The following is a 27249-nucleotide window of genomic DNA, read 5'->3' as shown; positions in this document are numbered from 1 at the left end:
AAACACAATGACTTCAGTTTTCTCTATGTTTAACTGAAAAAAGTTTTGGCACATCCAGCTGTTATTTTCATCAATGCATTGGTAAAGGGTGTCAATGGGGGTGAAATCATTAGGCAGTAAGGCTAAGTATATCTGAGTGTCATCAGCATTGCTGTGGTAGGAGATTTGGTTCTTTCTCATTATTTGGCTCAGGTAAGTTGACAGCTCATTAAAACCTAATAATTCCAGAGGGACAGGATCCCCAAACCAGACCAGCTCAGTTTTTACTCATTGAAAATGAAAAAATTTGACGACAGCCAGGTCTTAACCGCAATTAGGCATCTCATAAGGCAGTCATGGCCATTTTATCATTATTTTTAAGAGGGACATAAATCTAAGTGTCGTCAGCATAAAAATGAAAAGCCACCCTATATTTATGAAAAATAGATCCTAAAGATAGAATATGAAGAGTTGAGATGCAAAAACCTTTAAATGCCATCTGAAATTTTCTTTTCTGAGACTCCTTTATTTCACATTAAATGCATTAAAAATAACATATTAATTGACAGAAAATGAAATTACTCAACTTAAAGATAGGAGCTTAAGAAAAATACTAATTTTAGGAGAAAAGTTCAGTTGGCACTTAGAGGTTTTTGCATCTGAACTCTTCATATACATAAAGAAAATAATATAGGTCCAAGGATAGACCCTTGCGGAACTCCACATGTTAGAATGAAAAGGTCTGACCAACATTGACACAAAAGCTTGTTTGACAAATAAGATCTGAACCATTTAAGAGCAGAATCCTGAATGCCCACCAATTTCTCAAGATGGGAAATAAGGATCTCATGGTCTATAGTGTCAAAAGCTGAAGTGAGGTCAAGAAGTCCCTAAATAACAAAATGTCATTCATCGCGCATAGCAGTGCAGACTCAGTACTATGATATGCCTAAAAACCTGATTGAAAAACTGTGTTAAAACAGTTTTCTACAAGATCTTAGATAAAAAGTGTAGTTTTGAAATCTGTCTAAAATTGGACAGCACAGATTTATCCAAATTTAGATTTTTTCAGAAGAGGCTGCACTTTGGGATGTTTCCATTGTGAAGGCACCACTCCAGAAACAAATCACATCATTTCATGTGATATGAACTTATCTTATTTTTATCTTAACTAGATCTTATTTTTGTTCATTCAAAAAACAGTTTTACTGCTTAGCGTATTTGTAGAAACTTTGATATTCTTTAAGGATTCTTGGTCAACAGAAAGTAAAAAAAAAATGTAATTGTCGCAACTGGTTAAATTAACTGAATTGTTGGGGAAAATAAATTGACCCTTTGCTAAGCCACACTCGAAAACCGCCACACACCAATCGTGGCTCAGCAACTGTAGCTATGCGCAGGAGGTCTGTCAAGCTTTTAAGCGAGGGAAACAAGCCAAAGCGTTGAGTTATGGATTGTAAAAATCTGATACCCGGTATCCTAAAAGTTTGGACGGGGTGGTGGATTTTTTTTTACCCTTTCCAAAACCTAAAACCCCAGAGGAGAAATGCCAGCGTGGATCAAGCCGTGTGAGGGGTGCTAAAAGAGTGGGGTTAAGTTGGTTTTGTTCTCGATATTCCTGACACATTCAGTGATAGACGGCAATAACTCACACACCTCTTATACCCTAAAAAGATCTGAACTGTGTTTCCTACAAAAATACAAAGCAGGTTATGTTTCCCAGCTATCTTTTTTTTTTCTTCTCGCTCCGTATTTTGAGCAACGCTCTGTTTAAGCCGTAAGCTGTAAGAGCAAGCACAATCCAGTCATTTTCCATCTGTTTCAAGCTACAAATATTTGAAATTACATGTCAACAGAACAAAACAGAGATGTGATCACAAACTGAGCAATCACCCTCAGCTGTTTTTCAGTAATTTATAACCCTCATGTCCATGTCAGTGCTACAATTCACCGATGTTTCGTCTGTCTTTTGGAGATTTAGTCATTGGTGACGGTGTTATAGCAGGTTAGTGTCTGCTTTTATATTTGGTGTCAGATTAATATTTGCTGGTAGGGAAAATCTATTTGTTCACTTCTGCCATTTATACTTTGATTTGCTTTTCAATTTATTAACTTTTTTCACTTACTGCAAATTAGAATAGAAACTGTATAAAAAGCACACAAACATACTGACAGTTATAGGTACTGTACATTGTTATGGGTCATTGATGCTAATATTCAGCACAAATCCATCCATTTTCGCTTTCTGGCCTTTTTTTTCTATGAATGAATTATGTAGAAGCACTGTTCATGCGTGTTTCCTCGTCAGTTAGTAACGCTATATTTCAATTAATCTAACAATTAATCTATCAGGTTTTTTGGCTAAAAAAAGAGAAATCATGGTTTAATTGGTTATTATTAGATTGTTTTTAAATTTCAGCTATCCTCCTGTGCATGAATAAAAATGTTCAGCGTATGAGGTAGCTAGGCTAACCTAGCTTCAATTTTAATTAAATAATTTTCTAATCAGTAGCGTATTATGTTGTGACTATACCCCTGTAATGCATACTACAGTCCTTTTTTTGTCTGGCTTTTTCAGATATCTCACCTGTTTGCCAAAAATGCCTAATTATATCACTGGGAATGTCTGACAGCAGCACATATATATTGTAATAGACATGCCAGGCACGAAAGCTTGACAGTCGTAACAACAGTAACTGGAGGGCGGGGCTTAGCGAATGGTCAATTGTCATCTTAAGGCTTCTTGCTAACTTTCAAATCTCCATAAATACATGTTATAAAATCTGGATTAAAAGCACCATGAGACAGATACACTCTTAATTTTTTAATTTGAACTTATTCTCTTAATTTTAGATTAGTATAAAACCAGCAACATGACAGAATGCAATCCGATTTTTAAAAATGATTTCAGGGGGAACATTATCAGATGGCTCCCCTTCACCATTTTTGTGGGCTTAATTAGTGGATTGTAAATCAGCTTCTGTGTTGTGTTTGACTGACGAGATAATGGTGCTTTGGTGAAAAAAAGAAACTTGACCAGCATGCTTTGTGTGTGTGTGTGTGTGTGTGTGTGTGTGCGTGTGTGTGTGTGTGTGTGTGACCTCACCATCCTGCAGATGGCTTTGGTGTCTTCTGAAAACTTGTCACTGTACTCTTCTTCCTCCTCCTGCACCCTCTTCTCCACTTCTTCTCTCTTTACTCGCTCTTTGCGAGCTCGGAAAGGCGATCGACCAGCAGTCATCTCATAGATCAGGCAACCCAACCCCCACCAGTCAGGACTCATGCTATAGCGCTCGTTATTGATCACCTCTGGAGCTGTCCATCAATACAATTGGAGTTCATCAATCAACAAACAACATTTTAATGTTTCATATGATCTTAAATAGACATCTGGTAGACTATATTAAAAAGAGTTTCATTATGTAACGTTATTTCATATAAATAAATATATTTGTTCCAATCATGACCAAGCTGGATTTTCAACAACCTTTACTCCAGTCTTGAGAGACATATAATCCTTAAAAAAATACTAATATGCTTGTTTGGTGTTTAAAAACGTTCATTACCTCAATGTTAAAACTGCTTCATATAAACTCAAACATTTTTTTTGCTTGTTCAAACTACCTATTTAAAATGAGCTGAAACAACACAATTCTTGAGATTTCATTGGGACAACTTAATTTTTTTATATTCAATCCACATAAATTTGTTAAAAGTGTTAAGTTAACTTAATCAATTTGTGTTGGGACAACATGAATGAATTGTGTGGAACCCTGTGCTTTTTACAGTGTATTTGTAGGTAAATACAAAACATTTCATAAGGATTCTTTAATTAATATGAATTTAAATGTTGAAATTATGTTGAATGTTGAATAAATCCTGAAATTCTTCATTGGCTTTTTTGAGGTCAGTTTAATGCATCCTTACTTTAAAGAAAAGAATGAACTTCTTAAAGCAGAAATAGAGAATAGTATACTGTAAATAATTTGTTATCTTGTTAAATAGACACCAAAATGTGTCCTAAAAAGGCAATGCAGTTTGCTTCAGATTTATATTGCCAGTATGTGTTTGATTGTATGCTATGGTGCTCAAAAAAAATCTTACAATTTTCTCTGTTGTAATATTATTTTTTTAAAGGATTTCCTGATGAAAATAAATAAAACTGTTTATTACAATTATTTGTTTTTTCCAAAGTGGTATGGTGAACTTAATTAATCCTTGCTAGAAAACAATAATTTATGAAAAAAAAATTTTAATTATTGGTCCCATAAATCAAAACGTGTTACTTTGTTAATTAACTTCTTAAATGCTTTATTTATAAACAAGAGATGCTTTTTGATTTAGTTTTCTGTTCCACTCAATATCACTATACAACACATACTATTTTGTCAAATGTTTTGGAATACCTCTCCAAATCATTGAATTCAGGTGTTTCACAAACATTTGTGAAGAAATAGTCGATCTCAGTGAATTCAAGCATGGTACTGTAATAAGTATCCACCTGTGCAATGAGTCTATTCATGAAATTAAAAATTCTAAGGTCAACCGTAAGTGTGATCATAACAAATTGTAAGCAATTCAGCCATAAAGTGCTATTCCACAATGTGGGGTTGCACATTGTTAAGAGTTTGCCAACTTTCTGGAAAGTCAATAGCTTTAGACCTCCAAGATTTGTGTTTCCTTAAGATTAGCTCTAGAAGAGGGAATGGATTGTTTGGGAGGCTGCTCTTGACTTCTCAGTTCCAGAGAGAGAAACCTTTAAAGGGGTGGTCTACTATGATATCAATGTAATACACTCAAAGTTCGATGCAAAGGGAGACACTGGCTTTTACAGAGTTTGCTTAGCAAAGCCTACAGTGAACGAAGTTTGGGGACTACAAAAAGTACATTTGGGCTAGTAAGATCACAAGGGCTTCCGGTTACATGCATTCATCTCGTGCACACACTCACACTCACTGTGCAGCGAAGGGGCTTGGCCAGAGGCGCTGTAATGTTATGGCAGAGAAAGCTAAAATGGCATCTAAATGCTGTTATTTCCACAAAGCTTGTTCTGTTTCTATATTTATAAAGGACACGACACAAAGAGAGAAGTGCTTACAGTTTAATTTTAACTATGTTCCAGAGAATTATATTAAAAAAGATATAGCGCTAACATTTGAGAAAGGAGAACTTCCAGAATCTCTCCCAGTTCAGTGCTGGATTCAGCTAAAAACTCCTCCAACTGACGAAGCTGTGGACTGTGAGTCAAAACCTGTAAGTATTTTTATTTGTTAAAATTGATCAACTACAGGCACAGTTTCTAGTGTTATTGGTATGTTGTAGCGAGGACTTAAACAAGGATGTAAACAACGGGAAATGCTAATTGGCACCGCTAACAATTATCTACAAATTCATATTTGTCAGTCAAATCTCTGTAAACAGCCACAATCTTCAGCAGTGCAGTGTCTCTCTATGTGTGTCTCTCTATGCGGTAGCCTTTCTATCTCAAACGACTAATTTGCAAAAGTAATATAATATGTGAACATTTTATATTACTTACACATGCTTATTCTGAATATACGTGAGAGACACTTGTCAGATTGTATTTTAGAGAGCAGGCGTGAGCTGTGTGCTTTTCATTTCTGTCTAATTCGGGCAGCTAAGGCTGCTAACAGCTGCTCTGACTGGACAGTTTACACAGAGCAAAAGCAGAGTTTACACAGTGCAAAAGCAGCGCTTGTAGGGGAGTGACAGAGCCAATCCACAAATCACAGCACATTATATTAGCGGACCAATCAGAGCCTCTTGAAGGTGGGCCTTTCAGAGGAACTAGGAAATATGTTTCATGTTGGCTGAGTAGCAGTATATAAACAAGGTAAGATATATAAAAAACAAAAAAAGTGATTTGCTACAAGTGAAGCATGAACACACATTGCTTTGCATCTTATAAATACAACCAAGCCTTAAAAATACACTGTGGACCACCCCTTTAATGCTTCAGCAAACCAAGACATTTTGGACAATTTGATGCTGCCAATGTTTTAGGAACATTTTGGGGATGGCCAAAATGGCATGCCTCTTGCATGCCAGTGCAAAATGGAAGGTCCATACAGACAAGGAAAATCAAGAATCAAAATAAAAAATAAAGCCCTGCTTGAACGCGACTCGCCTGCACCTCAACACAACCTTTGTGATAAATTAAAGCAGAGACAGGCTTTCTGTCCAACATCAGCAATGTGCGTCTAGAAGAATGGTCAAAAATTCCCATAAACACTATTAAAACTTTTTCTTCCCAGAAGAGGTGAAGATATTATAGGTGCAAAATTTGGGCCAACTCCATATCAAACCCTATGAATTAAAACTTGGATGTGCATGTGCATGTATATATAATAAAATAATGTTTTTCCCAACTGTAATATTTTACAGATTAATATAATTACCCATGTAGCCCACAGTCCCCACTCGGCCACGAATTTGCTCTCCATCGGGGACTTTAATGGCCAGACCCAGGTCTGAGATTCGGATATGACCTGTAGAGATGGAGACACAGTAGAAAAACAAGAACAAAACAAATCGTTTTCCATTTTTAAAAAAATTTAAAAGTGGAATTGGGACATGCTTAAACTAAATAGAGATTTTCTAATTACACTTTAAACTCAAAATAATGGATTCAACTTACCATTATCATCTAAAAGTATGTTCTCTGGCTTTAAATCCCTAGAAGGAAAAAAGCATCAAAACATAATAGCTTAATGATATAACATCAGCATTTTATGAGAATGAATGCATTTGAACATGGTGTAAAGTCACTCAAATGCCCACCTGTAGATGATAGACTCTCTGTGCAGATGTTCTAGACCACAGCAGATCTCGGCAGCATACAACTGCACACGCTCCTTCTCGAAGCCTGGAGTGCCCATGTTATAGATATGAAACTTCAGATCACCACCATTCATAATGGTCAGTACCAGACACAGAGCATCTTTGGTCTCATATGCGTATGCTAAACTAACCTAAGAACCAGGGAGACAAGAATCGGTTAGCAAGCCTCTACTGGACAAATAAAAGCTACCAAGTAATATGGATGTGGGTGTGCACTGTTTGGGAACTTGCAATAGATTTTTTCCCCTCCTCAATTACAGCCAACTAATGGAGTTTGGGTTACTTTCACAGTGACATTTGTATTCATCTGAATTGAATCACTACTGAAAAGAATGAAAGTGTCTAATGGCCCGTTTCCACTGAGTGGTACAGTGGGGTTCGGTTTGGTTTGGTGCGCTTTTATAGCCGTTTCCACTGTCAAAATCGTACCGAACCGAACCGTACCGTACCGTACCACTTTTTTGGCACCCTTTCGAAAGGGTACCAAACACGAGAAAGGGTACCAAAAGGCGGAGCCACACGCGCAGCTGAACGCTATTGGTTTACAGAGATACGTCATTCGCTTACGCAACAAGCCAGAATGAAAACAAAAAACCCGCCATGTTTGAAAAACATAGCGAGAGATTTTAGCGGAATTATAAATACATATAATAACGAGCTATGGTCGACCCGGGCTCAAACAAACCTTGTCGTCATCTTGATAAACAGCCATAAAGCCATGGAGTAGAGCAGATTTACCCTGTGCCGCGTAGTTTTTTTACGAGGCAGTCTGAGGTGCGAGCGGTTTCGCTTTCTTCCTTGCACTCGCGCGCGTCTAACATTATATCTGAAATAACAAACTTCTTGAGCTGATGATCATAACGTGCGCTTGATTATTGACGTGTTTTTGAAACCCGATCCTGTCAGACACTGACAAACACGAGAGTGAAGCACGGAAAAAACAAAGGAGAAGCCGGAAAAAAAGGAGCACATTATTTTTTCAGCAAACATGAACAAAATGCCATGTTTAACTATTATTGTTATTATCATCTTTTGGACTAATATGAACTCAGAATGATGGAATTGCTCTCTAACAGAGGCTACATGTGCTGCTGAAGATTATAGACACAGATGAGAGGTTTACTCTGACTGTATGCTATATATTTTGTTGTTTTTGAACCTAAATACAGACGAAATGTCTGTTGTGTGTGTTCTTCTGTGGTTGATAACATATCGGAGACTGTAAGGGGCTGTATGTGTTTATACATGTTCATTTATTTATTTATTTAATATAATTGCAGACGTTACAGTAGGCTGTTTCGCACTGTCATTGATCTGCAGTTATAATCAACTCATGTTCATTGAAAAGTTAGTAATAAACATTTCTACACAAGTATTTATGTGTATGAAGCATCTGGTTTGTGAGAAGTGCTTTTCATATGATATGTAAGTGACCCGTACAGCTTTATTGTAGACATTTCCTCCAGCAAGAATGACGTCGACTGAAACTTTCTGTGATACACCACGCCCACCAAAAGGGTACCCTTGTTAGTGGAAACGCAAGCCTGATAAAGGTGACCCGTACCAAACCGAACCGTACCGTACCGTACCAGTCAGTGGAAACGAGCCATAATACTTCTGGCATATCTCTTTAAGGCTACTTTGACACATACTGTTTTGCTATACAAGTAAAGGTGACTTTACTTTTTACTCTGCACAAGGTGGATGGTTATACCTAGTGTAAACAGGACCAAAATAAATGAAAGAAAAAAGATAAGAAAGATAAATGAACAAATCTTACCACAAACCTGCTGTTGACCTTCTCCAGAATCTGCTTTTCATTTAGAGCCATGGCTTCCCCCTTCCTCTTCTTTATCCTTTTTTTCTCCAGCTTTTTACAAGCATACATTTTACCTGTTGCTCTCACCTGGCAAGCACACACCTAGGCATAGACACACATTTACATTGCATTTTATGGCAAAAAGTGTCAATATATCAGCTGTGTAGTGATGTATGGAGCACAACTCACACAAAACAAAGTCAAACATGTACAAAATCTGCAGAAGTGGTATTTTTTGCTCTTGCACAGATTCCTACTGAAATGATTGAATTTCCCAGAGCAATGTTAAATGCGAGATCACATTCTACAGGTACTGTAGTATTCTAACTGGAATAACATACATGCCATAAATAAATAAATAAAATAGAATCTCACAAACAATATATCAAGTCATTTTTACAGGAATCTACACAAATTGGAGCTTGGTTTAAGGATGAATATGTTTTCAAAACCCACATAGATTTTGTAGTTGGTTGCACAAACATGCAGTGCTGCTAACCAATAGCCAATTGAGCTCAGGTAACCAATTCCAATAACCAATTCTGAACAGAAAGCTGTTCAGAATGAAATAAACGTCAGTGTTGTGATTTATAGATTGAGAAACTCCTGACAATAGACTCCACTCATTTATCATGTCTTTCTAAACACAAATAATGCTCACACAGGACACTTGATGCAAAATAACAGAATTTGAACACTCTGAAGCATGTTTTCATTCAGGATCTCTGTACATTGCTACATTACATTGCAGGTGGATGTGGCAGGATGGCGCCAGGGTTTTGGCTTGCTGTCTGCCCCTACCCATTTTTATTATGTTTTTATTTATTTTAGCACATTTTAGTCAACATGTTAACTCTTTACTGATGTATAATCGCCAAGCACTTTTAGATCTTCATCCATCTGCCACTCATCTGGTCTGTAATCCAGAAGATGGACACGAATCGTTGCCTCCATTACTGTTACCATCGGGAGTCCCTGCTTACCTTTTCCGTGGATCTCACCCCCGGAAACGGCGCCGTTGCCGTCGCCACGGCCGTGGTAAGCGAGGTGGGAGGCTGTTGAGACTGAAGATCTCTCACAAATCTGCAGTTTCCCTGAGTGGGCCTGGAGTTATCTGTTACCAGTTTCTCTCCCAGCACTTTACGAAGCCAGTCCATATTGTCCGGTATCGGTCGTGGGCTCAAACCTGTCTCTGCCCCGTCGCTTATTTCATCCTCGCCCACAGCAGTATGGACGTGACCTTCCGAATTTGCGGTATACTGCACAGGCTCCTCGGGTTACTGAAGAACGAGCGCCTGTCAGGGTTGGCCTGGTGAATGCCAGGTCGCTGACTAAAAAGACATTCATCCTCAAAGATCATTTCCTTTCGAAAGGTTTGGATTTTCTATGCGTAACGGAGACTTGGGTCACTTGTTACTTGGGGTGAGTCTAGCGTTTTTGCTGAACTTTTGCCCCTAGACTGCTGTCACTTTAACTCTCCGCGTACATCGGGTCGTGGAGGCGGAGTCACTGCTGTTTACAAAAATATGTTAAAGTGTAAACAGGTCTCCCTGCCTATGGCGTTTCCCAGCTTTGAACTGATGTTGTTTGAAGTGGTTTTCTTTCGCCCAGTCCTGTTCGCAGTGATTTATAGACCTCCAAAATACAGTAAAAGATTTATGAATGACTTTGCTGCCTTTCTTGCTGAAATCAGGACTAAATATGACTCTCTCTTGATCATTGGAGATTTTAATATTCATGAGTGTTGTCCTGAGAAACCTATGGTTAAGGATTTTCTGACCCTGATTGACTCATTAAATTTTAATAAATTTAACTCAGTCTGTGTTCACACCCACACAAAAGTGTGGTCATACACTTGACTTGGTTTTGTCATATGCTTTGCCTGTTTTTAATTTGAAGGTGTATGATGCTGTTTTTTCTGACCATATGCCCGTGGTATTTGAGATTTCTCTGCCTAATAATGCAGACAGGCCACGCCCCTTTCCGTGCATAATCGTGTTTTTTACTCCACCACTGCCACACGGTTTTCTGATTGTTTTAACCGTTACACCATTTCTGTGCCCTTGCATCATAATACAGACGTTCTTAGTTCCTGGTTACATGACACCTGTAGGTCTGTGCTGGACAATGTTGCTCCATTTAAAACCAGGCAGCCTAAAGTTAAATTTGAACCCTGGTTAAATGATGAGACCCATGCTGTGAGGCGTAAATGCTGTATAGTGGAGCGTAAATGAAAAAAAGACAATTTACAGGTGTCTTTTCAAATTTTAAGAGAGCATTGGAATTTATACCAGTCCATTGTGAAGGAAGCAAAAAGGAGCTACTTTGCGAACATTATCATGTTCAATTGTCATAAACCTCGTGTGTTATTTAAGTCAATTGATTCTATTCTTAATGCCCCTCAGGCTGCCTGTTTTGAACCCTCTTTTGAAATGTGTGAGAACTTCTTGCATTTTGTTACTAATAAGGTGGCCTCAGCTTGAGCCCAGATAACACCATCCAATTTTGACCCCTCAATTCTTCCCGTGTGCCCTGCTGTCTTTCACCAGTTTGAATATGTCACTCTCGCTCATCTGGATGAAATAGTGGCCCACATAAAGCCATCAGGTTCACCTCATGATGCTGTTCCCCCACACCTTTTGAATGAGGTCTTTTCCACTGTGGGCTCTTTAGTTTTAACTACAATTAATGGCAGCCTTACTTCAGCAGTGGTTCCTAAAAATTCAAACATGCTGTTGTACAGCCCCTTCTTAAAAAACCTGGATTGGACACAAATATTCTTCAAAACTATCAGAATCAGAATCAGAAAGAGCTTTATTGCCAGGAATGTTCACACATACGAGGAATTTGTTTTCGTGACAGAGCTTCTACAATGCAACAGTGTTACAGAGAAAGGACAAAAAACAGATAATAAATAAATTAAAAAAAAAAATAAAAATAGAAGTAAGTAGTGAGTGCAAATATACAGATTGACAAGTGTATGTGCATGTTTCCATCAAAACATTTTCTGCCACACAAGGGGAAACAAAACTTTAGACCAAATTTACACAAACATGGCTGAAGCATACGCTGTGACCCCCTCCCCCACTTGGGTCAATCAGATCACCTTTCTTTGTTCCTGACCCCCAAGTACTCACCCCGCATTAACCATGTGAAGCCATCAGTAAGGACCATCAAAGTGTGGCCAGCGGGGGTGGACTCCACACTCCAGGACAGGTTTGAACACACAGACTGGAGTGTGTTTGCTTCCCAGGTCACATGTGGCTCTCACACAGACATTGACAGTTACACTTCCTCTGTTCTGGAATATATCAACACCACCATAGACAGTGTTACAACCCAGAAACAGATCACCACATACCCAAATCAAAAGCCATGGATGAACAAGGAGGTGCGCCTCCTGCTGAAGGCACGCAACACTGCCTTCAGATCAGGGGATGCACAGGCCTACAGCACTTCCAGGGCTAATCTGAAGAGGGGCATCAAAAAGGCCAAGCACTGTTACAAGCTAAAGCTAGAGGAGCACTTTTCCAACTCTGATCCTCGGCGCATGTGGCAGGGCATCCAGGCCTTCAGCAACTACAAACCCAGCCAGTCCACACCCACAGTCACAAATGTCATCTTCCTGAACGAGCTAAATGACTTTTATGCCCGCTTTGAAAGAGACAATACAGAACCCTACACCAAGAACACTACCTCAACCGACCACTCACCTATCACACTCACCTCCTCAGAAGTCTTCACAGCACTGAGTCGGATCAATGTGCGTAAGGCTGCTGGACCAGACGGTATTCCTGGGCGCGTCCTCAAAGCATGTGCAGAACAGCTCGCTGGGGTATTCACAGACATTTCAACCTGTCGCTCAACCTAGCAACTGAGCCAACATGCTTTAAAACTACCTCTATTGTGCCGGTGCCCAAACACTCCAGCCCAACATGCCTGAATGACTACCGCCCTGTAACACTCACACCCATCATCATGAAGTGCTTCGAGCGGTTGGTCCTGGCACATCTGAAAGACTCTCTGCCATCCACACTGGACCAACATCAGTTTGCCTACTTGAGCACAGAAGATGCCGTCTCCATAGCACTGCACTCTGTACTCACACACCTGGACAATAAAAACACTTATGCACGAATGCTGTTTGTTGACTTCAGCTCAGCATTCAACACTGTCATACCCTCTAAGCTAATGATCAAACTTAGAGACCTGGATATCAACGCATCTCTCTGCAACTGGGTTATGGACGTTTCTGACTAACAGACCTCAGAATGTTAGATCAGGCCACATCTGCTCAACCACGTCACACTCAACACTGGTGTACCACAGGGCTGCGTGCTGAGCCCCTTCCTCTACTCCCTTTTTACCATCGACTGTAGGCCTGTAAACAGGTCCAACACCATCATCAAATTTGCAGATGACACCACAGTGATTGGTCTAATCAGCAATAATGATGAGACTGCCTACAGGGAGGAGATACAGCATCTGGCCACCTGGTGCACTGACAATAATCTGCTCCTTAACACCAACAAGACCAAGGAGCTCATTGTGGACTTCAGGAATGGACGAACAGGCTCACATGATCCCATCCACATTAATTGGATGGCCGTTGAGCCTGTATCATCCTTCAAGTTCCTGGGGACCCACATCTCTAAGGACCTTTCCTGGACCACCAACACCTCCAGCCTGGTCAAGAAGGCTCACCAGTGCCTATTCTTCTTGAGGCAACTTAAGAAGAACCAGCTTTCATCAGCTGTCTTGGTGAACTTCTACCGCTGCACAATAGAAAGCATCCTGACCAACTGCGTCACAGTCTGGTATGGAAGCTGCTCTGTTGCTGAGTGTAAGGCACTGCAGCGGGTGGTGAAAACTGCCCAACGCATCACAGGGACTACACTGCCAGCCATTGAGGACATCCAGAAGAAACACTGTCTGCGCAGAGCACGCAGTATTCTTAAGGACACCTCTCACCCTGCTCACAGACTATTTTCTCTCCTGCCTTCCGGCAGGCGCTTCAGGCTCCCCCGGACAAAAACCAGCAGACTGAGGAAAAGCTTTTTCCCCAGAGCTGTCTCCCTTTTGAACTCTGCCCCTCACTGACTCTTTTGCCCCCCAATACACCCCCCACACTCCTCTAACTTATACTCCTCACAATCACTGCACTATTTAACATTTGCACATTTAAAGTTTGCACATATTCATTGCACTACATTGCACTGATTCACTATCTGAACTGTACACACCCACTGCACATGAACATTTGTAATTGTTTATCTATCTGCCACTCCTGATTATTAATAGCATACTGTACATATATTCATTTATTGTAAATCTGTTCATAGCTAATACAACCTGTATATAATGTTCATAGTACAACCATCTGTAAATATTACCATAGTTTTTCTATAACTGCACTTTATAACTTATACCTGTATCCTGCACTTGCTGCTATTGCACTGCTGGTTAGAACGAAACTACATTTCGTTGCCTTGTACTTGTACATGTGTAATGGCAATAAAGTTGAATCTAATCTAATCTAATAATCTAATGTTTATTACTATATACAACGTTATATGTGCAGCTGTTATGTGCAAATTGGCCTGTAAAGTGTGTTGTTAAATAAGTGTATATGTGTATAAAAGTGTATAGCAAGTAGTGATGTTGGTTTCGCAATTATTATCATCAAGTGTTCATGAGATGGATTGCCTGAGGGAAGAAACTGTTTCTGTGTCGGGCTGTTCTGGTGCGCAGTGCTCTGTAGCGTCGACCAGAAGGTAAAAGTTCAAATAGGCAGTGTGCTGGGTGTGAGGGGTCCAGAGTGATTTTGGCAGCCCTTCTGCACGCTCTGGATAAGTACAGTTCCTGGGGAGTAGGAAGGGTTGTACCAGTGATTCACTCAGCAGTCCGAACTGTTCAACGTAGTCTTTGGAGGTCATATTTAGTAGCTGAGCTAAACCACACAGTTATTGATGTGCAGATGACTGATTCAATGATGGAGGTGTAGAACTGTTTCAGCAGCTCATTTGGGAGGTTAAACTTCCTCAGCTGACGAAGAAAGTACAGCCTCTGTTGAGGTTTTTTGACAATGGAGTCAATGTGAGTGTCCCACTTCAGGTCCAGAGAGATGATGGTGCCCAGGAACCTGAATGACTCCACTGCTGCCACAATGCTGTCCATGATGCTCAGTGGGGGGAGAGCAGGGGGGGTTCTCCTGAAGTCCACTATCATCTCCACTGTTTTGAGCGTGTTGAGCTCCAGGTTGTTGTGACTGCACCAGACAGCCAACTCCTTAACCTCCTGTCTGTAAGCAGACTCGTCACCGTCATGAATGAGGCCGATAAGTGTGGTGTCGTCTGCAATCTTCAAGAGCTTCACAGAGGAGTCTTTTGAAGTGCAGTCATTCGTGTACAGGGAGAAGAGCAGTGGGGAGAGGACACACCGCTGGGGGGCACCAGTGCTGATTGTGCGGATACTAGATGAGAATTTTCCCAGCTTCACCAGCTGCTGCCTGTCCGTTAGGAAGCTGTTGATCCACTGACAGACAGAGGTGGGCACAGAGAGCTGAGTTCATTTGGGCAGGAGAAGTTTTGGGATGATAGTGTTAAACGCCGAGCTGAAGTCAACAAACAAGATCCTCACATAGGTCCCTGGTCTGTCTAGGTGTTGCAGAGCATAATACAGTCCCATATTTACTGCATCATCCACAGACCTGTTTGCTCTGTAGGCAAACTGAAGAGAGTTCAGTGAGGGTTCAGTGATGTCCTTCAGGTGGGCCAGCACCAGTTTTTCAAAAGACTTCATGACCACAGATGTTAGCGCCACCGGTCTGTAGTCATTTAGTCCTGTAAGTTTGGGTTTCTTTGGGATAGGGATTATGGTGGAGCGTTTGAGGCAGGAGGGCACTTCACACAGCTCCAGTGATCTGTTGAAGATCAGGGTGAAGATGGGGGCCAGTTGGTCAGCACAGGATTTTTAAACAGGCTGGTGTTATAAATCTGGGCCTTGTGCTTTTTTCCTCTTCTGTTTCCGAAAGACCTGGCGAACTTCATCTTCACTAAACTGAAGTGCAGGTATGGGGGAGGCGGGGGGTGGTGGAGGTGTTAATGGTGGCGTGAAGAGCAGTTCAGAGTGGGTGTGCGGGGTTTCTCAAACCGGCAGTAAAACTCATTCAGGTCGTTTGCAAGTCGTTCATTGTCTACAGTGCTGGGGGATGGTGTCTTGTAGTTTGTGATGTTTTTCAGACTTTTCCACACAGATGCTGAGTCACTGGAAGGGAACTGACTCCTTACTTTCTCAGAATAGTTCCTTTTTGCGACTCTGATCTCCTTTTCCAGTGTGTATTTGGCCTGCTTATACAAGGCCCTATCCCCATTCCTGTAAGCAACCTCCTTGGCCTGACGTAGCTGTCTGAGTTCTACAGTGAACCATGGCTTGTCATTGTTGTATGTGAGTTGAGTCCTGGTAGGAATGCACACGTCTTCACAGAAACTGATATAAGATGTTACAGTCTCTGTGAGCTCATCCAGATCGTTTGCAGCAGCTTCAAAAACACTCCAGTCAGTGAGGTCGAAACAGGCTTGTAGATCCCGCTCTGTTTCGTTAGTCCATCTTTTCACAGATCTTAATACAGGTTTGGCTGTTTTCAGTTTCTGCCTGTAGGTTGGAATGAGATGAATCAAACAATGGTCAGAGTGTCCCAAAGCTGCTCGTTGGACGGAGCGCTACGCATCCTTTATTGTACTATAGCAGTGATCCAGTATATTGCTGTCTCTTGTGGGACATGTAACATGCTGTCTATATTTTGGCAGTTCCGGGACAGTTTTGCTTTGTTAAAATCCCCGAAAATGATTAAAACAGAGTCCGGGTGTTGTTGCTCTATCACTGTGATCTGATCAGCTAGTTTTTGTATCGCCAGGCTCGCGTGCGCGAGCAGAGGAATGTAAACACTCACGAGGATAAACGAGCAGAACTCGTGTGGGGAGTAAAAAGGCTTACAGTTAATAAACAGTGCTTAGAGATCTGGACAGCACATCTTCTTTAAAACTGTTACATCTGTACACCACCTTTCATTGATGTAAAAGCCCGTCTCGCCACCGCGTGATTTCCGTGTTGATTCTTCGTCGCGATCCGCTCTGAACAGCTGATAGCCCGGTAGGTGAAGCGCGTTGTCCGGTATGGTGTTGTTCAGCCAGGTTTCCGTGAAACACAGAGCAGCTGAATGCAGAAAATCCCTGTTTGTCTGAGAGCGTTTGAGTAGCACTGCGGCTCCTCCGACTACAATGTCCAACAGAACATCAGATAAGTCCAGGTATGGAAAAATATTCGGTGGTGTATGTGCCCGTATGCCCAACAATTCTTCTCTTGTGAAACTAATTGTAGGAATATGACTCAAGACAGGACAAACTAACAAAAACACAAACACTACTACAGAGTACGACACGGAGGCGGCCGTCTATAGACCAATCTCCAAGCTGCCTTTTTTATCTAAAGTGTTGGAAAAAATAGTTTATAATCAGATAATTGCACACTTGAATGAGCACAATCTTCTTGAGATTTTCCAGTCCGGTATTAAAGCAATGCACAGCACTAAGTCTGCCCTTTTAAGAATTTTTAATGATATTCTTTTATCATGTGATTCTGGTGACTGTGTTGTTCTTGTCCTCTTAGATTTAACAGCTGCATTTGACACTGTTGATCATGACATCTTACTTTCACGCTTGGAACATTGGGTTGGCATTAAAGGTGTGGCTTTGGAATAGTTTAGGTCCTATTTAGAAGGCCGAACCTTCTCTGTGCGCTTGGGTGATTGTGAGTCCTCCTGTGCTCCACTAGCTTATGGAGTTCCACAGGGTTTTATTCTGGGCCCTATATTGTTCTCTCTATATCAGCTTCCTCTTGGATCAATTCTCAGGAGACATGGTATCTCCTTTTACTGTTATGCTGACGACTGTCAAATTTATGTTCCCCTTAAAAGGACAGATGACCTTCCTCTAAATAAACTGGACTCATGTATAAAGGACATTAAATCTTGGATGGCACCGAACTTTCTCCATTTTAATGAGTCTAAGACCGAAGTGATGGTGTTTAGCCCCAGTTTAAATGTCGCTCATACTGTACGCCTAAATAACCTTAAAACTTTCTGTAAGCCAGAGATTGTGAACCTGGGTTTTAAAATGGATCCTGAACTAAAGCTTAAAAGCCAGATTCGGTCTGTTGTTCGCTCTAGCTTCTTTCACTTGAGACAACTGGCCAAAATTAAGCATGTTTTATCACACAAGCACTTTGAAACAGTAATCCATGCCTTTATAACCTCCCGCTCGGACTACTGCAATGCCCTTTATTTTGGGATGAGTCAGTCTTCTATTTCTCGACTGCAACTTGTTCAGAACGCAGCTGCACGTCTTTTAACTTCCACACGCAAATACGAGCACATCACCACGATTTTATCTTCTCTTCACTGGCTGCCCGTGCATTTCAGGATCCATTTTAAGTTACTTTTATTTGTTTTTAAGTGTCTAAATGGTACTGCATCCCTTTACCTCTCTGAGCTTCTCTGTCCCTACACACCTTCTCGTTCGCTCAGGTCAGCTGACCAGCTCTTCCTGGGTGTGCCCAGGACCAGTCGAAAGCTCAGAGGGGATCGGGCTTTTGCTGTGGCTGCACCAAAATTGTGGAATGAGTTGCCATTGTATATTAGACAAGCCTCTTCCATTACTGTTTTTAAATCTCTTCTTAAAACCCACTTGTTCAGTTTGGCTTTTAGCACAGTGTGAGATGTTGACATTTTATGTTTATTTATTTGTATTTTAAAGTTTGCTTTACTCTCTGTTGTCAGCACTTTGGTCGACTGTGTTGTTTTAAAGTGCTTTATAAATAAAATTGAATTGAATTGAATTTATCTTTCCCTCTATCCTGACTAGTCTTTCAGTTCCTGCTGCTGAAAATCTTCCCCACAGCATGATGCTGCCACGACCATGCTTCACTCTAGGGATGGTATTAGCCTGGTGATGAACGGTGCCTGGATTTCTCCAAACGTAACGCCTGGCATTCACCCCAGAGTTTTATTTTAGTCTCATCAGACCAGAGAATTTTGTTTCTCATGCTCTGAGAGTCCTTCAGATGCCTTTTGGCAAATTCCAGGCAGGGAGTGGCTTCCGTCTGGCCACTCTACCATACAGGCCTGATTGGTGGATTGCTGCACAGATGGTTGTCCTTCTGTAAGGTTCTCCTTTCTCCACAAAAGAACGCTGGAGCTCAGACAGAGTGACCATCGGGTTATTGATCACCTACCTCACAAAAGGCCCTTCTCTCCCGATCACTCAGTTTAGATGGCCGGCCAGCTCTAGGAAGAGTCCTGGTTGTTCCAAACATCTTCCACTTACGGATGATCGAGGTCACTGTGCTCAATCTCAGAAGAAATTTTTTTTGTAACCTTCCCCAGCCTTGTGCCTCGAGACAATCCGGTCTAGAGACACAATCCTAAAGACAATTCCTTTGTCTTCATGCTTGGTTTGTGCTTTGACATGCACTGTTAACCCTGGGACCTTATATAGACAGGTGTATGCCTTTTCAAATCATGTCCAATCAACTGAATTTACCACAGGTGAACTCCAATTAAGCTGCTAAAACATCTCAAGAATGATCAGAGGAAACAGAATGTACCTGAGCTCAATTTAGAGCTTCACAGCAAAGGCTGTGAATACTTATGAACATGTGATTTTTCAGGTTCTTTATTTTTAATACATTTGCAACAATTTCAGAAAATCTTTTTTCACATTGCCATTATGGGATATTGTGTGTAAAATTCTGAGGAAATAAATACATTTTATCCATTTTGGAATAAAGCTATAACTTAAAAAATGTGGAAAGGTGAAGCGCTATAAATACTTTCCGGATGCACGATAATGCATTAGCAACAATCAAATAAATACTGTTCTTTTAGTGAAATACAATGCTTTATCAATATCAACTATTCTAAAACCTTGGTGTCAGAGGCACACTTGTGATGTGTGGATAGGGTGTTCTGATTATAAGAGTAAATTAGGAAAGACTGTATTTTCTGTGTATGCAGTGCTGGTTTACACTTTTCACAATATCCTCACCTCTCCAAAGCCTCCTTTTCCCAAAACTCTATACTGCCGAAATGTGTCTTTTGTGATGGGCTGTCTGCAAATGAAAGCAAAAAAGTATATAAAATCTGATATATATATAATAGCACAGTCAGAAACTGAGATTTTAACATGTCAGATGCAATAATACTACAGTACAGTATGTGAAACACAAGACATGCTGTTAAGTGACAAGTTATACATTACATTAAACGTCATATATTGCAAATGCACATTATATTACAAGAAACATTCAACTGTGTTACCAGGAAAAGGATAAAATAACAATTTTTAATGGGACACTTAAAGGTGCAGTATGCAAGTTGACACCCAGTGGTTGAACTAGATATTGCACCCCTGGTTCAAAACACATGCAAGAGCAGGTTGCCAGATTGATGACAAAAAAACAAAAGCTGATTTAAATGAGTTTCCAAATAAAAGTATCGACACATGATTGAAAGAATATTTTCCACATTAAAAGGGGTTTTTGTCCTAACCAACACCTGAAGTTTATATTTTAGAAATAGCTTATATTTCTTGCGGTTGAACAACAGAAACCACCTCAGGTACACCTCGTGCTTTATTCAGTGTTTAATTCTAATAATGTGAGTTTACCTGAGGTTTACCTCAGATCTTGAGAATAAAATAAATTCATGCATGTAAATTTAATAACGTTAAAGAGGTTTAATATATTAATTAGATTGTAAACCTTGTGAACCATTTTGTTGGAGTGCAGTAAGTGCACTATTCTATGCTTCTGAATAGCTGTATTTAAATTTCATTTGTGTTTCAGCTGGTGCAAACAGCCAAATTGCTTATCACTGCAAATCTCGTCACGTAACGTGTTGTTAAGACACAGGGTTACAATGTAACCTGCTCACCTAATGGTTACATTCATAATATTTATATTATTTGCTAATTAATAACCACCTCATGTGGAACTCTGAATCTGCGTCTCATTTCGGAGGCTGCTACTGTCCAGCGGATGTCGCATTTTTGGTAGCAGACGCATGCTTTGAGAGCCTTCATGACTGAATAAATAAAGCGACTCGGGGTGCTGAAATATAATTGGCTAAACTGGCATTGGGTGGGTTAAATGAGCAAAACAAAGACAGATGTTCCGGCATGTAACACACATTTTTAAAGCAGAATATCTGACTTCAGTATTGTTTTTCAGATTAACAACAATAGTTATTTTTCCATCCAAAAAAGCAAATTAACTTTATGGGCATAACTGGACTATAAAAGATGTGTGAATAAAGCAGAATTTCTATCCAACGAGTGAAAGCGACCAAAAGCATCACGTCCTGATTAACTGGCGCCAAATATCAACAGTAAAAATGCAATTTGCTGCGGTAGGAGAAGCTGTGTGAATCTTTTTTTCATTTAATAAATGACTTGCACCTCAGAAGGCAATCCTGACACGCAGTGAACGCACGGTGGCATTTGGAGGCATGAGACGCGGAGCACAAACCATCTTGATTCTGGAGATCATTAATAATATAATAACACTGATAACGAAATGGTTTTAGAATGACCAAAACATCATTTCAGATGTTTTACAATGTGTTCAGCCTGCTGGTTTATCCATCGCACATATTTTTCATCATCAAATGATCTCTCATAACAAAATCACAAGACCTTTTTTAATGCGCATACTGGAATTTATTCGATAAAACTGTTTCCATCGCAGTTTATGCGAATCTTTTCTTATCGAATAAAAAGTTTATCCTCCACAGTTATGCGCATGTTTTTTATGCGCATTTTCAAAATGTATACGCATCTTGGCGTTTCCATCAACAGTTTTTTTATGTGCATATCCAAAATGTGCATAAAAATAGGTGGATGGAAACATAGCTAGTGTTCTCTTACCATGTTTCTTAAATATCTGTAAACATTTTATGGTATTTTTATGCTTTAGAAGAGTCAAAAACTTACATACAGCACCTTCTTGATTAAAGCTGTTCTATACCTAAAACATTATATCATCCAAATATGACTGTTTCTTTTATTTTTAGAACTGTTAATTTCAAGTAGGCTAACTTTATGGATTTAGTAGATCCATAAAGTTATGTCAGCTGAAAATAATAATGCTAAATAAAAAACAAACAAACAAGAAAGCAGGATGTCTAGTTTAAGGCAAACTACACCTATAGCACATTATTGGACTCAATCAGTTAATAATATAAACACATTTTTTAAATAGATAGTTAAACGGGATAAAGTGTGCAACCAACCTTTCTAGCATTTTCCATTGGAGGAAGCGGTCAAAGTACATGCTGTTTTGATAGTCCGTAAAAGGAGCACCACTTAAATAGTCATGGAGAGCTCTGTGAGATTTAAAACAGAATGGAAACTTTAAACCACTGGCATTTGTACAAAAACAAACAGAGAAAAGATTGGGTTGCAAGGTAAAAACAAAAATACAGTAGTTCTAAAATGTGTTTAATCATACATATCACTGTTAAAAATAAAAACTGCAAAAAACTGAATTCTGCATATTGTTTTTCATGTACAGCATACAATGCAATAATAAGATAATGTTGACAATGAAAATAGTACATACAAGGTGCCTAGACTGCATAATATACAATTTCCACTGGATGAAAAGAGTTTGGGGCTAGTTTTGACAAAATAATGTGACAATGCAGGACAGTCATGTACTGTATATTGTTACAAAAGTTGTTGTAAATAATGGAATGTTAAGAAAATAACATTTTGTTTAATCAAACAATCTTAAAAAATTAAACATGGTTTCCACAAAAACATATATTGGATACAGTGCTTCCCACACATAGACTTTACTTGGGCGGGCCGCCCAGGTATATTTAGTGACTTGTTTTACTATAGTTATTAACACCCTTTTACACTTTTTTGTTTCTGCCCAATATCTCCAAACATCCGCGATCGATTCTCACTTGCTTTGCAAACCCACAGAGACGTGCCTTTATTGGGACTTAAAAAGTTAAAGGCCCTGGTTTCGAAATCACCTAAAATGTCTGGGATTCAAATTTTGCTTTCACTTTCTAAAGATCATATGCGGTTTTGCATTACTCTTTTATTAAAGACTACTTTCTGCTTGCTTCCAGAGATGGGTAGCGAAGTACAAATACTTTGTTACTGTCATGGGGAGCATGCACGAAATGTTCCTGAATGAAAGTTAAACTGGCAAACTGCAGTTAAAGTCAACAAAATAATTTTTTGGCAAATAATTCGAATACTGATGTCCATGTAAACACAGTCACTGTCTTTCTCCCCTGCATCTGTGTGTTTGTTTTACCTCTGTGAAAATCAGCGTGTGCCCAAACGGAAACTCCCATTTTTATCCAAAACCTTCCCTCTTTCCCTCACCTGACACTGCCACCTAAACAGAGCTAGACACACCCACTTTCCTGACTTTTTCCAAACTAGAGGTGTGAAAACCCCATGCTGAGAAAGGGGGTTTCGTGGCCCTTTAAAGGGCACATAGGTTACCCCTTTTTTCATATTTAATATAAGTCTTTTGTGTCCCCAGAATGTGTCTGTAAAGTTTCAGCTCAAAACACCCATCAGATTATTTATTATAGCTGTTTGAAGTGTCTATATTATAGCTGGAAAAAAGGTTTTGCTGTTTTTTTGTACTGGCCCTTTAAGGCTAGTCCTCCCCGCCCACCGTTCCCACGTGCCTGTCAGGAATCGCCGCCCTCGGCTGCCTCAGGAAGCAGATCTCACGTAACGTGTGTGAGAAATACTACAGTAAGTACAGTAATAATCAGTATTTGATTAGAGAGTATTTGAGAGAGAGAGAGAGCGTTAAGCTTTGCACTCGTTTTGCACGCATATGTGACATGACACTGGTAATCTCCACTGCTGTATGGATATCTGTTATGTTCATATACAAAATAAACCTGATTTAACGTCCACAAACCGCGATTGAAGCGTCTTCCTTTATAATTGTTCTGACATGCGGCTGTGCTGATTAAGTGCATCTGAAGTAAATCACTGTAATTCATTACACACATGCTCTGTTTTAAAACATTTAAAACTTGTGAAACTTACTCTTGATCATGTTTGATGATGATTGATGATTCTAGCTAACTAAATACACCTTTTATTCCCGGCTGGTTTGTGCTCATCCTCTTTACATTTTTACACAAATATCTGTACTTTCTCTTCCTTACATCTATCTAGATCTATAATATTTCTTGTCATTGCGCAATTTGACTGCCCTTTTGATGCAATCAATCTATTTTCATCATTGCACACCTGCGTGCAGTAGTGCACAGCTTTTCCAGCCAACTTATCACGCACCTGATGTAGGCTAGTTTATGAAGATTACTTTGAGAAAGGAAAAGATGACTTAGTAGATGAGACAAAGGGAGTCGGCGAATATGATATGACTGATGCTGCCCTGTTTACACAGTAATAACAAGACACATTTTGCTTGAACGGATTAAAGGAAAACAAGAGAGACACATTCCAGTTCAATAATATGGCATACAAATGCTTAAGCCTTTTGTCCACTTCCGATCTTACTGCACACGATTTCTCTGCACTTTCAATCTAATGCCGTACTAGTACTAATATTAGTAATTAGTACTAAAACAATCAAATACTTTATAAAAATTATGCATTGCAATTTATTTCCTTTATTTCCGATGAGTTCATATTTCCTAATACAGAAATTATGCTATTTAACAGTTTTTTAATTGATTTTTTATTGATCAAATGATTTTACATACAGACATATTAATCTTCAAATAATTTTTTTAACAAATGTTTTACAACAACAAAAATAAATATGCTGGGCAATTCATGAATAAAAATATAATGCAAAAGATGATGAATTGATCATGTGAATAAAAGATCATGCACATGTTTTGTGGTTGTAGTCACGCATGTGTCTGTTGCTTTTAGCATAGACTAAATGTATTAACAGAATTAATGCTTCTCCATTAAATAAAATAACCACAATACCCTGGAAAAAAACACTAAAATAATGAGTTATGTATGAGAGCTGCTAATCAGTGCAGTGAAATATGATAAGTATTTATTTTAGCAAAAGAAAATATATTTTTAATATATTCAATAAAAAAATATTCAAACATAAAAAAATTTAAAATTAAAAATTAAAAAATTAAAAAAAATTAAATTAAAAAAAAATAAAAAATAATAAAAAAATAATAATAATTTAAAAAACATCGATATACAGTATTTTGGACAGAATTCAGTGTAAAATGTAAGACATTATTTATAAAGATAGACAGACCTACAGAATTATTTTTAGAGTGTATCAACATGAATGGCAGCTGTTGTTTTTAATCCAACAGCCGCAAATCTACATGATGAACAATGTGAGTTTGCATCAGGATGATGATGATACATGGGTGCGAACTGGATATTTACCTATCTAGTGAAACTAAAACATGTAGTAGTAGTGGATACTTTTTACTTAAGTACATTTTGAGGCCATACTTTACTTTTGCTTGAGTACAAAAGTGTAATCAGTACTTCAACTTTTACCAGAGTTGTTTTAAAGTGCCCATATTATACATGAAATAGGGTCATATTTAGGTTGTAAGTGTCTCCAACAACAGTCTAATATGCATGCAAGGTCAAACAACACTTTGATGGTCTTATAATCTGCATTTATTTTTACCTAATTATCCCAGCGACTCCCATATGAATCGTTCAGCGATTCATTTGTTCCCAACCCCCTCCTCAGCGCGAAGCTAATCTGCGCTGATTGGACCGATGACAGCCTGCTGCGATTGGTCGACAACACTGACAGGCTTCAGCGCGAGGCAGAGTGAAATGCCCAGCTGCTAATCTACAATATAAAAGTAGTCACAGTGCATACACGCTTCACAGTGGATTTTGGCTGCCAGTGGGTGAATGTAAACACAGACGATGGACTAGAAAATACTGACGACTAACTATTTTATTGAGCAAAAAGTCCAAGAACTGGCGAGGAGGTCACAGTCTTCTTGCTCTTTTCACACACACACACACACACACACACACGCACGCACACACACACACACACACACACACACACACACAGGGCCTGCGCGTCCATAGAGGACCGGCTGAATAGAGAGGGCGCGGCACTCAGTTATATCCGCGCGTTACACACACGAGGAGACACAGACACACACACACACACAGAGGGCCGGCGCGTCCATAGAGGAGCGGCGCTCAGTTATATCCGTGAATACCCGTGCGTTACACACACGAGGAGACACAGACACACACACACACAGGGCCGGCGCGTCCATAGAGGAGCGGCGCTCAGTTATATCCGTGAATACCCGTGCGTTACACACACGAGGAGACACAGACACACACACACACAGGGCCGGCGCGTCCATAGAGGAGCGGCGCTCAGTTATATCCGCGAATACCCGTGCGTTACACACACGAGGAGACAATAATATTGAGCTGAAATATTTTGAAACTTGACCGTTGCATGTGTGTAAACAGCTGACGATCCGTAATCAAAGCGGCACGCGTCGCGTTTTCAACATGGCTTTACACGCGATATGAGAATATAAAGAGTTAACCTGATACAGTACACGCGGTTACAAGTAACAAAACACAACTAAATACATCATTTGCAAGATAGAGTAAACGAGGCAATAATTTTAATAGCACTTACTTACACTTGTGAAATGGGGGTAGAAACTGATTCATGATGCAGTGATCCATGTTCTGACAGTCTATACTGATCCTTCCTTTAACAAACTGATGAAGTCTTCTTTGAAAGCATATAGTTTTCAGAAGCACTCAGAACTGCTCAAGGCTGGGCTATATTGTTGATGTTTCATCTTTGATTAGACCGTCCATAATATCCATCTGCACAGCGTGACTTCATTCGACCTGTGTCTGTGTGTGTCTCTGTGTGTGTGAGAGACTTTTTTTTCTGTTAGTGGGCGGGGCCGCAGGTTTCAAATCTCCCGGGTTTGCACGCCCAACTACTTGTGTTTCGTAGCTGCGTCATCGCGAAACACCTAATAACTCGTTATCAAGACGACTCGTTTGAAGCACTATGAGTCGACTCTTTTATAGATGAATCAATAGTTTTAAACACTGTACACTTACAGATTTAAGCCTTAGCTGGATATTTCACTTCACTTAGAGCTATGTTACACACTACATGGAAGGGCATTTTCAAAAACCCATAATATGGGCTCTTTAAACATGAGTATCTGTACTTTTTCCATCCCTGCTTGCTTCGAAGCTGACAGCGCGCACAGCCGCGAAACTGAGAGAAAAAGTAAATAATAGATTCTTTAATCTAAACGACTCAGAAAAACTTTACTATATGCTCGTAGAGGATGAAATGACATCTAAACTGGCTGTAAAATATACACCAGTGGTTAGTGGTTAGTTATCGCATTTGCCTTATGTAATGCAAATTTTTTTTGTTTGTCGCATAACTCTTTATGTGATGTGGGTATATTATATTATATTAGCATGATTGTAGCATGAATTAGCATGTTA

General features: G+C 39.7%; 1 protein-coding gene across 3 annotated transcripts in view; it reads right to left on the bottom strand.

The window, feature by feature from the left end:
* grk5l (G protein-coupled receptor kinase 5 like) overlaps positions 1 to 27249 on the bottom strand; it is a 130080-nt gene that overhangs the window by 13332 nt on the left and 89499 nt on the right. For all 3 annotated transcript variants that reach the window (XM_056463165.1, XM_056463167.1, XM_056463168.1), the window contains 7 exons: positions 22005 to 22097; positions 19762 to 19825; positions 8621 to 8761; positions 6781 to 6971; positions 6638 to 6675; positions 6399 to 6488; positions 3086 to 3294 (listed from right to left, as the gene is read on the bottom strand). In XM_056463165.1, coding sequence (XP_056319140.1) covers positions 3086 to 3294; positions 6399 to 6488; positions 6638 to 6675; positions 6781 to 6971; positions 8621 to 8761; positions 19762 to 19825; positions 22005 to 22097 — 826 coding nt within the window. The remainder of the gene's footprint in view (positions 1 to 3085; positions 3295 to 6398; positions 6489 to 6637; positions 6676 to 6780; positions 6972 to 8620; positions 8762 to 19761; positions 19826 to 22004; positions 22098 to 27249) is intronic.

Source organism: Danio aesculapii, chromosome 8 (genome assembly GCF_903798145.1).
Source record: "Danio aesculapii chromosome 8, fDanAes4.1, whole genome shotgun sequence".
In the NCBI taxonomy this organism is placed as follows: domain Eukaryota; kingdom Metazoa; phylum Chordata; class Actinopteri; order Cypriniformes; family Danionidae; genus Danio; species Danio aesculapii.
This window is presented reverse-complemented; position numbering and strand designations above follow the sequence as displayed.